At 39.6% G+C, this 12,034-nt stretch overlaps 1 protein-coding gene across 1 annotated transcript in view; it reads right to left on the bottom strand.

Moving 5' to 3' along the window:
* Positions 1–808: 808 nt before the first annotated feature.
* The window catches only part of SNTG2 (syntrophin gamma 2), a 134,919-nt gene continuing 123,693 nt past the window's right edge, over positions 809–12,034 (bottom strand). The window contains exons 16-18 of the mRNA XM_060272268.1: positions 11,054–11,146; positions 6,434–6,544; positions 809–1,030 (exon numbers count right to left, since the gene is read on the bottom strand). Of these exons, the coding sequence (XP_060128251.1) occupies positions 899–1,030; positions 6,434–6,544; positions 11,054–11,146 (336 nt within the window). The 3' untranslated portion in view covers positions 809–898. The remainder of the gene's footprint in view (positions 1,031–6,433; positions 6,545–11,053; positions 11,147–12,034) is intronic.

The raw sequence follows: 12,034 nt of genomic DNA, 5'->3' as shown, positions 1-12,034 counted from the left end.
GAGCCAGTGTTGTCTTGGTGTCAGCTGGTTTCAAAATGAGACTAGTTTGGAAACTTTGCACTAGACTATCAGTTAAGGTCATTCAATTGCTTGAAGAAACCAATGTAAGTAGTATGAATGAGTTTTTAAATGGCACTTACCTTGAATGCAATCTTATGTCTTTGCTTTCATAGGTAACATGGTAATCCAAGATGACAAATATGGGATATGACCTAAAGTGCCCCCCCAAACAGACCTATTTATTCAAATTGTGTGGAAAACTGAATAAGTGAAAACTAAATTAAATGAAAAACAGATGTATACTATTGGCTCTGCATGCCAGCATTTTAAATAGACAAGATCCAACATATACCTGTGGAGTGATAGAGTACTGTAGAATCTTCAGAATAATAAACAATACTGATGTTGAAAAAAGGCCTCTTTTTTAGTGGAGAAATAAGACAGGTCTGTTTTTCTTTCAATTGAATCTTGAATTTCAAAACAGTTAGCATAATCATTCAAGTTAATTATAAACCAGGCTCTAGATGAAACTGTTATGTTAAACTACAACCTTAGTCTACATGTGCAGTTTAGCCTTTTGGAATATTCTGGTCCCCTGATATTACTATTTAATTTTGTAATATGTGATGCTTGAGAATAAGATTTAAAATAAGATTTACAATTCATCATAGTGTGAAAATATTCATTTAAGTGCAAGGCAACAAACTGATTCAGTTTGAATAAATGTTTAACTCATCAGATTTAACAATGATGAATCAAATGTGAAAACTAGTAACTTTTATTGATAACACAACTATATATCTCTTATAAAATCACATGGGATTGCAATATTGTGCATGAAATATTTTTTTTCTTTAAGAAAATAATTTATCTGTCATAATCACAACATAGAATCTCTTCAATTACTGTAGGTATATTTTCTTGCAATGCTCTGGCTGTCAATAAATAATGGATCCACAGAGGCAACCTTAGCAGCTATAAATGAGTGAATACAGTTTAAAACTGCTGTCAAATCTTGAAATTCTAGTTCCTGAAATGAGAGCAAAAGGAAAAAAGGGTGAAATAAAGTTTCACACATTTTACAGGTCAAAATGCATCAAGACCGTAAAAAGTAACAACTTCTAAATTATATGCAACCTTCTTTAACACATCTTTTCTCGTGAGTGAAGAATCTGTTCCCCTCTAGGTAGGCACCCCTTCCCCACCATTGTTGTTGTTGTTGTTGTTGTTGTTGTTGTTGTTGTTGTTGTTGTTGTTACTATTATTTGAATTTATATACTGCCCTATACCCAGAGGTCTCAGGGCGGTTCACTGTCTTTTGATGTCTTCTTCTCAACTTAAAACCTTAAAGTCCTTGCAGTTGGTTTGTTCTGCCATTTGTGATCTCATCTCTTCCAGCATGTGCTTGTACTTTAGTCCAATTAAGCTCTAATTAAGAGGAGAACCTCTGCTTCTTAATGGCGGTGTGGGAGGGTTTGCGCTAAGCGAAGTGCTTTTGCACTCAGTGCCTCCTTGGCCCCCGCATTCCATGCTGGAGTGAGAGCCCAAGTACCGAGGCGGACTGCGAGTGAAGCCCTTTCCTCTCTGTCCCGGGGGGTGGGGGATATGCAAGGATGATTACCCCTAAATCATCCTTGTTTTTCCTTCCCCAACGATTTCCCACTGTTGCGGGGGCTGCCTCCATTAAAGCAGAGCGGAACCAGAAGCCTCAATAATGCTTTAATTTTTTATCCCTTAAACATCCAGTGAGTGCATGAGCAAAAATATATGTAATGGTACTTACAGATCTATTGGTAATATGTACTCTACTGCAAAAGAATTTGTGCATATACCCTTAACAGATGCTCAGTGCTGTTTTCCAGGGCTAGACTAAGCTCAAACACTTATTTCCTTCTGCTGTTTGTCCAACAGTTGTTCAAGTATTAGTCATGCAAACAATGGGTCTTAAGTCAGTCATTACGAAGTAGGAATGTGTTTTGGTTCACTTATTGTTTTCAGCCTTCCTGGCCCTTTTATGAAGTCCCATTGATTTCAGTGGGTCTAACTCTAACCGATGAAGCTGCATTGAATTCAATAGGACTTAGAGCACAATCCTAACCATGTCTACTCAGAAGTAAGTCTGGATCCAAATGAGAGATTCTGTGTGAGTTGCTGGAGATAGGATTGTGGGAACCGCTTTATGTATTCATAGATTAAAGAAGAATGTCACTTTGTATATTTCTAGTGCTGCTGCTGAAATGTCAGCCGAGGGAAAGTTTGAAATGAATGCGCAAGTTCCTCCTCAGGTGAAACATTGCATGAATTTCAAAGGAAGTCAGAACCATTTTAGTAAGACTAGTGCAGTTTCCTAGGGTGCTTGGAACATCTCTAAGCTGTCACCAGATCTGGCCTAAAGCAAAATTCAAAGCTTTAGGCCAGGGTTTGTCATTCCCTCATTTGGTATTACAGCTGAAGAATTTCAAAAGAAGCTACAAAAAAGAAAAGAAAAAAAGTGTTCACAAGGCTAGCAAAAGTTCTCAAGGAGGTATCTTACATCCTCATTTTTTTAAGCTTCGTGGTTCAAATTACTACTTTGTCTCACTACATTACAGAAGGATAACTAAAAGCCAATCCTTCTGGGATTGCCAAATTGCTTAAACCGGAGGCCTGTACACAGTTATGTAGCACTGAAAGCAATACAGATTACTTGCATTTAGGGGCTTGTAAGGATATTGATGCAGGAAAAACTGCTTTCTGCTCACTCTGTAAAATTGTAGCAAAAGTGAACAGCTCTCTACTGAGTTAAGTTTCCCTGTAAAATGAGAGAGTACTGGAGATTTATGTCTGGAGGTTGGTCAGAAGGGAAGAAAACTCCATGGAGGCATTACTAGTCCCCAGGCACCATCAGTGTGCAGTTCCCTATAATTTAGAAGCTGCTTTCACCTTCCAGAAACCTCTTAACAACTTTATGCAGCAGGTTTTACTTTCTCTTCTGCCCATATTCCTTCTCTCTGTTTCAGGTCCAACCTACACTGGGGCTTGATACAATTCCAGCAGTAGCCACCAGCCAGAATGTCACACATCTGCATTATCAAGTGGCAAGTTATAAACTAGAGGCCCATTTCACATAATCAAGGAAAATGTATTGAGCAATGAGCAATGCTTAAATTGCTTTTGTGTGCAATTTAACCTGTTCTTGTACACCAGTTTGCTTCCTTCTTCAAATTCCTATAACTGATGTCTTGTACAGTCAGGGATAGTGGTGGTGATGGGAGACATCTGTACCCCCAAAATATATGAAACAATGATATACATGGGGAGTTTAAGAGAGGGATGTCTCCTTCTACCTGCAGATACTTTTCACTGAATATTTATTTATTTCAACAATCAGTATACCACTCAATCACAGTTGTTTCTAAGGGCTGTACAGGAGTCCCAATACAACTCAATGAGACTGAAATGGGTTAAAACTATGAAATCAGAATTCAATTTAAAAACCTGCTGGATTTTTTAAAATTATTTTTAAAGTCTTCAGTAAGTACTGGAAGTTCAACACTGGGGGCCTGACTGATATCAGTTTCAAGAGTGTTTCACAAAATTGAGCCCTCCATACTGAACGTGCAGCCCCTTGTGAATTCAAGCCATGGGCAACCACAAACAGTGGCTACTTTGAAGACCTCAGGGATCAAGCAGGGATCAGGCGGTCCCTGAGGTATCCTGGCCTCTAGTTGCTAAAGCTTGTGAATTAATACAATAACATTGAACTTGGCTGGTGGTATATGGGCAGCCAGTGTAAGCTTTTGAGGCCCAGGGTTTTGTATATAGGGTTTTTTTTAAAAAAAGAAAGTTAAAATGTACTGTATGCTTACATTTGGAAGGAAATATTGGTGGAATGTTTGCGTTTAAAAGCCTGTGTACACATCCCTCAGACATTTCTCGATGTTCGTAAGTCGCTCCCCCCCAAACTTACATTATTTCCCCTGCAAATCTGCCAGCTATGATACACTGAAGAAAAATATCCCACCGCTTGAAAATGCAGTTCCATTTATGTTATTGTTATCTATACAGTATGTGGGGTACCAGTTCAGCTGCAATAAATGTTTTTAAGCACACTGGCTTCCCAACAGGTATGTCAAGGTATTAAACATAGCCCTTCACACTTATGCACAAATCAAAGTGCTAGCTAGTTGCTTTTGGACCCGCTAAATTTTACATATTCCTTCAGCACAAAATTTATTCACATAAATATGTTTGTGACTCAAGGATACTTGTTGAGCAGCGAACTAAGTAGCAAACTACTTTCCTACCAGACGGCACATTATTGACCTTGAAAACGGTCTCTGTATAACAGCAGAGCAATCAGAACAATGAAATTACTTTGAATTTCAACTATTTTGAATGCAGTTCGCTACTGATGCAAGATGTCTGTCAATATCAGTAATATCTATAGGTTATCCTGTTGATATCAATAGAAATAAGCCACACAGGAATGGTTATTCATATAAGCAATTGAAGCTCAACACCATCAAGCTCAAGCTCTTGAAAATAAATATGTGGTAGCATTTTGACCATGTTATGCCTGTGCTTTGTCAGCTACAGTGGCTCCCAATCCATTTCCAGGCCCAATTTACTGTTTTTATTCTTTAAAGTCCTAAGTGGCTTGGGACCAAGTTACCTGAAATAGCACCACCTTGTATATGTAAATACTGAAATCTTCAGATGCTCTGCTCTAAAGTGGCTGAACCAAATGAAGAGAGTCAGATCACTACTAGGTCAGGGGTAACCAATGGGCTGCACTTTGGAAGTCGTTGGAGTACAACTTGCATCACTGCCTAACAATTGACTGGGGTTGATGGGAGTTGTAGTCCAACAGTCCATCTGAAGGACTACCCCAGTGCTAGACAAAGAGGCTTTTGGTTGTGGCACCAGAGTTTTTTAAAAACCTTCCCAGAGAGGTTGGCCTGGTGCCATCTTTATGCTTTCTTCAGCTCATCCATGTCTTTTAAGCAACTAAGGTTCACGGTCTGGTCCTCTCAGTTTTAAACTTAAGTTTTCAATTTTGCTTCAGTTGTTTCATTTTTTTATTGTTTGTTGCTTAGGGAGGAGACACATGTGTGCAACAAGGTTCTAGCATATTTGTGGGGAGCTCTGTTTTGTGTCTATAAAATGGCAACATAAAAAAACCCATAATATTTAATACAGGAAAACTGTGGGCAGCTCCTTTACCCAAAAGTCATTAGTGTGAAATTGAATCCTACTGAATATATAAAATTTTAATCTAAAGATTCAAACAAAAACATTTAGGGAAAACGTTATCATAAACTTAACCATAGTGTTTGCTGCCCAACAAATACTGAAATATTTCTTTACTGGGCTGCTGTTGACATTTACTAGCTTATCTACTCAAGGGGAATGAAACTTGCATTATTTGATGACATTTTGTGTTTCTCATTATTGGCTACACTTTCCTGTCCAGCACCATCTGCCTCTCCCGAAAACCCATCGCTCCCATCAGTAACTCGGTCACTACTGTACTACAAACTGCATCAATAATAAATGTTGAGGTTATCAGCCTTTCTTTCTCCTGTGTCTTAGCAATGGTTCTGAATCCAAAACAGGTCTTGAATGCTAGTATTGGCCTGTCCCTTGAGCCCATCAATCATCTTTCATTTCATTCTTCTGGTAAGCTACACGTACGCGAGGATTTGTACAAGCACAAAAATGTTATGACAATTTGGGGAATTCTCAAATTACTTTACAAAAGCTGATAAACATCTGTGTGGAGAAGGGAAGAAATGGGGTGAGGTGGGTTATGAAAACTGCACAGGATTAGTTACCAATTTAATATTTTAGTCAGACTGACGTGAAAATCAGGGACTGTGGCCTGCAAGGGGTAGGGAGCGTAAGGGCAGCCAGATTCTTTTCCTCACCACTGTTTTAACCCAATGTTGATTTGAGAGGCTGCAATTTAGATTGAAAGTTCATGTATGTGCGTTGGGGAGGGTGTTGTTATTTATTCCCTAAGCAGGCAATTTTTCTTATCAAAGCAGATGCTTCTGAGCTGCTGAAAGATGCAAGCAAAAGTAGCTTGGAGTCAATGAGTACTGATCAAGAAAGCTAAGTAATAGTCAGTGGTTTGACTAGTGTATTGAAGGCTTAAAGTAGATTCCTAGAGTAAGCAAGCTACATTGTCTTTTTTTATTATTTCTTTCGGTTGTGGCATGTTAAAAGCAGGCATCCATGCCAGATCAATTGCACACAGGGTGACAAAAAAAAATCTGGTGTTTTTGTGTAATAATCTATGAGCAATACTAGGTGGTTAGTTGTGACCTGGCTTGCATGGCACAGAAAAGAGAAAACTCGAAATTATAATTGACTATGTAAGGTGAACTGGAATCAAGATTTTCTTGATACAAATGCAGTTTCATATAACACAGCAATATTCATTGCCAACCTTTGTCTCAATTTGTTTGGTTTCTGTATTCTGGAAAAGCAGCTTCACACGAGTTTTCCCATCATCTGATGACCCTTTGAGCTGAGAAAATTTAAATCTCCAGAGGACATTCTGCAAAGAAATGAAAGATAGTTAACATTTTGAGTTAATATTTTGAATGTTCACCTTCTTGAAACAACTGAACATTTTGGGTTAGAAGTAAAGAAGAAATAAATTGTATATTGCTATTTTTTGGGGGGAAACTGATGCATTACTTCCAATCAGCACACAAAACTGCTAAAGGTTTGTTGGTTTACTATGCTTATGAGGGCACTCAACATATTGTTACTCCATAGTATTTATCTCAGTGTGGATTTTATTTCCTTGTTTCATGTCAGTGTGGTGAAATCCCATGCTCAAAAGAAATTTTCAGTAATTTCAGAACTGAAATGGAAGGCATTTTGCAAAGCAGGGGTTCTCCTTCTGCTCTCTCCACTGCAGTCCCCCTCATGCCCCCAGAATCTGCTCCAGCAGGTTGGGGACCCCTAGAACAGATTTGGAGGTGGGGGAGTAGGGGGTGGCAGCGAGAGGAAAGCAAGTAGCTCCATTGCACAAGTGTCCGTTCTGCTGGCACTGGCAAATAAGCACGATGAATGTCACCCCATGAATTCGGATGGAAACGGTCAGCTTCAGTAAGTGCTAAAGTAGCTAAGAAAAAGATGCACTAGAAATGGAATATCACACAATTAACCAACTCGCGTGAAATTCTATGGTGTGATACTAAGATTGTCCTCTGTGTTGCAGGGAGACATCTCCCTTTCCTACGAGCCTGAGAGAAGGGTCACTTAGATCAACCTAGAGAACACAATATCAGAAGAAGCAGAAAAATAAATAGTGTGTGTGTGGGGAAACCTTCCATAGATGGCAAACATGACTACTTCGGAGAATTTTTGTTTGGACAGCCCTTTGTTCAGTCTCATAGCAAACCTTCAAGGTATAAATAATGTTTTTAAAGTAGTCAGTCTAACACAGTTCTTTTATGTACACAGTATCTCTGCCTCGGCTTCTCTTTTCTTACTGTCATAATGAAATTTCTTTTTTTTTTTTTTAAACATACTTTTTATTAATTTTACAAAATACAAAAAAACAAAAAAACGGTACATACTTAAACCCCTTTTCCACCTCCTTCCTACCCACCCACATGGGTCCTCCCCTGCCACAGAAGTATCCCATGTTTGTGAACAGTCAGAAATGGTCCATTTTATGCTTGGATTTCTGTCCTCCTCCCCCTCCCCTGACCCCAAAGCCCCCCCCTGCCACCAGGGAGCTCCAGCAAACCAGGGCAGTACGCAGGAGGACATCCATCCAACCATCTATTGTTATACCAAAAAAAGAGAAAAATAGAAATAGGAAAAAAGGGGAAAAAGAAAGGGCGAAGAAAAAAAAGAAAAAGAAAAAAACAATACAAAACAGAAAAATTTTTCTTGCATTCATAGTTGAAAAACCATATTTTATGGGCTTCCCCTCCCCCCCTTCCCCGGTTTTCATCCCTTTTTTATCATCTGCAACAGTTTCTTACTTTATAAAAATACACCTTTGTATCTTATACAACTTATAAATCAATTGTTAACATTTTCATCTAATATTCAAATCACTGAAAATTCAAACTCCCATTTTCTCTTCCCGTGCCTAATTTTTTTTTCTCCCTCTATAAGCCTCCATATTTTCACATTTTCCAAAATCCATTCACTTTTAAAACTATAACTATTCTCAATTTAACCTTACATCCCCGATTACCGGCTCCACCCCCCCCAATCCAGCAAATTCCAAAATCAGCAGACCAGTTATAAACCTGTTAATCCATCCTTATAATCACAACATCACTTTCCCTTCACCCCACCCCCTGTTTACAGTCTCTTGCCATCCAGGTCACCATACAGGACCCCTGAATTTCTTCTCTTCTCTGCATATTTTTTCCTTCTTCCCTGTGGGCGTTCTGGAGTTCCAATAATACCAATCGTGCCCCCCTCAAAGACAGGGCACTCCATCCAACTTTTTGTAGAGTAGAGTCATCATTTTTTTCATGGTGTGTTTCATTTTGTGTTGAATCATCACAGTCCTCATCTTCATCTTTTCCTTCCCCATCATTGTCATTCTCACATTGCTCTTTTTCAGTGTCAAAAGCTTCATCTCCTAGAAAATCATATTCCGCCATCACCTCCTGAAATTTCTGCTGTAACTCCTGTCGTCGTGTCTCCTCTTGACATAACTCTATTCTTGTTTCCCACATTAAGGTCAAAACAGACCGCTGGAACTCAGGGGAACACTTTTTTGTTGACATATTTCAGTCCTGCCAAGGTCAAAACTTATCACGTGGGGTGGAATATGATCACAGTTTATTTTCTCGACTCCATTTTAACAAGCTGGCTGCATTCTTCAAGTCTTGTTAACAATAAAGTTCGAACTCACATTTCACAAGCACTTAAGCCAAAAAAGAAATTCCACAAAGTCCAGAAATACAAAGTGAAGTAAAAATTGACTTATAAATCCTGATCAACTCACTGAATTGCCTAGGCTGCCGGCTCCCGAGGGAAAGAAAGGTTTTTCTTAGGCTTTACCTCATTGCTGCAGGGCAGTCATAAACCACAGTCTCTCTCCCCTTTTCACCCTGCATCAAAGGGGATATTCTCTTTGATGCCTTTGAGGGATCCTTTTGAATTACAAATCTTCTGTTTATGGCTTCGGGTTTCTATTTACTGTCTCTTTGTTGCCGTGGGGGGGGGGTGGCTTCCTCTTTTCTCCCCTCTCTCCCAGACCAAATTGTTTTATAATCCAAATCGTGAGGTTACTTACAGTCTTTTCCAATCGTTTTATTTTCGGAAGAATCCAGCGCTCTCCGCCTTCGGCTTGAAGCTTCTCCCTGCTAGAATAACGTTGCCGCTCAAAATGGCCCCCGCGACTTCTACCCTCCTCGCTCCGGAGCTCTTATTAGAGCTAACCGAAGAGTTGGGGAGTCCGGATTGGGTCTGTGCCGAGCAAATTGCCCTCGGGACGCCCTTCCCGAGGTTCTAAGGGGCGCAGCGTTGCTCTCGCTGCCCTCCCCACTCCTAGCAGAGACGGGCCGTCTCGGAGACGAGACGAAACCCCGCCGATCGACGCTGGCGCTGAATCCGGAAGCCTCTCCATAATGAAATTTCTACTCCCCCCCCCTTATTGTTGGTTAAAGTTTTGTCCTTTTATTAGGGAATCAATGTGAAGTCACTGCTGTGGTGGAGCACTTTACAGCTTTTTCTGATAAATGGATTTAGTCGGAGCAGTATTTTATTGACCAAGCATTCTGTTCCATCATTAAACATTGACACAGGTAATGCAGATGTAATAATCTTTTCTTTCTGACTGAAAGTGTATTGGCTAATCCATATCCCCTTAAATCAAATGTGAAATTTTAAATTCAAATCCTAGCTGTTTGCAAAGGGCTTACTTGATATACATTCCCATATTTCCATTAGCTTTCAAAAATAACATAATTATATATAGTTGGTGTCATATATAAAATTCTAGTTCTGTGCTCTTCACATCCTTCTTCATGCTAATAAAATTTCACCTGATTACTATTCAAAAGATTTGGAACTTACCTTGCTATGTATACAGAACTAGCTCAAAACATTTAATGCTTGAGGTGCTGCCACCCTTACCCCCATATACAAAAGCATTCCTCTTCACTACAAATATCTGTTGCCTAAGGCAGCTGCCTCACTCCGGCTAATGGTAGGGACGACCCTGTGTGCATATTCAGGGCCTTGAGCTCACGTGTCAGTGAAGTGGCTTATAAGGTCAGTTTGATGGGAAAGGCGCATTACTAATTTTTACATGCAACAACAACAAAATGTGCCAAGTGACTTACAAGCCGTTTGTTAAAAACAAGTTAAAAATATTTCCAGTTATTTATAGATCTAAAATAACCCTCTGCTATCAGCAGGTACTGGACTCTTTCGAATGTTAGTCACACTGAAAGTACACCTGTTAAAGCAATGAAGTAAAAGTTGGAAGGTCTGAGAGAGCTTTTTTGAACACGGGGTATACCACAGCCTGCTTCAAGGATGCTGGCCATTCTGCCTCAAGGTGTTAATTTTGGTGATTAACAGCAGAGTGGGGAGGAGGTAGGTAGTTATGACTCAGCTACTCTCCTACAGCTAGCACTTCCTTAGGCAACAATAATTCATGCCAGAGAAGCAAAGTTATAGGGCACCTCCATTAAAGATGCTGTCCTTAGATTATAGCATCTAAGTGTTGAATGTGTCTGGGGCCATTTACTGGGCAAAATAAAATGCCTTGCAAATGAGTCACAGCTGGCTGTCAAGAGTTCATCATCAGGAATGGGCAGACATGGTTGTAAAAGGACTTTCACACTAGAACAGCTGCACTGGTCAGCAGTCTGCTGATGGAATGGCAGCAGGAAAGAATACGCTTCAATGTCATGGAACAGGCATTCCAATAGGCTCAAAGGTGTTTTTTGATTGGATTCACCCCGAATTTTCCACCACCAGAAAAGGATTAGCAACAGTTCTGTTTTCTAAAGGAACAGCATGGGTGCTTCATAACCGAACAAATTCTTATATTTCACCTTCTGCTTCCTTGTACCTTTGTTTTGTTGTCAAAGCAGGTGAATCCCGAAGCAAAGTCTAAAGTGAAACACAAGCCTTCTCCTTGCCAGCTACATGTATAGGTTTTAGACTGGGAAAAGAGTAAAGAAAGCATATGTGATGAACCGCAAATTATGTTTTTGCATTGTTGAAACTACCACATACTTTATTTTTATCCCGCCACCCCCAAATAATTACATATACTGCCAACTCATATAAAAATATAAAGGTGGTATGCAACAATACACTAAAACGATGCAAAATAACCACAATACCCCCCCCACTAAACCACAAACATATTTATTATTTATTTATCACATTTTTATCCCACCTTTCCTTTAAGGAGCTCAAGGTGGTGTACATAGTTCCTTTTTCTTCCCATTTTATCCTCAAGAGATAAAATGGGAAGAAAAAGGTACCATGGATGGGGTCAATGCAAAAAGCCAACAGGGATATCCCACACACACTTTCTTCCATGCACAATCATGCACAACAGCTACAGAATTTATTCTCACACATAGCACAACCTTATCCATGCATCAATACATATACACATCAGTTCTCACACTTCATGTACACATAGCACACAATCAAACCATAAGTGGTAATCAAGGTTTTTTTCTTAGCTTACTGCTTATGGTTTCTCTAGCAAACCATGAGCCCAGGTTTGGATGTAATGCTAGGCCAGACTATAGATTGTTTCCCAGCACTGCGGCTGCAGCAGGAATGTGTGTGTGTGGAGGGGGGGGGGAGTGAAGCACACATGATTTTAGTCGTGTGCAGCAGCATTTAAACCTGTTTATTTTATCTACTGTTAAAAGTGACATGTAAAATAGGCCACTGAATAATTTTGATCGAAGATGAAATTTTGAAAGCACATCCTTTATGCACTGTAATGCTCCACTTGGTACATTTTTTTCTTGCACACAGAAATGTGCACCTTATTGATATATGTGCTCTGTGGGGTTTTCCCCTTTAT

This window comes from Zootoca vivipara, chromosome 3, assembly GCF_963506605.1.
Source record: "Zootoca vivipara chromosome 3, rZooViv1.1, whole genome shotgun sequence".
NCBI classification, from domain to species: Eukaryota; Metazoa; Chordata; class Lepidosauria; order Squamata; family Lacertidae; genus Zootoca; species Zootoca vivipara.
This window is presented reverse-complemented; position numbering and strand designations above follow the sequence as displayed.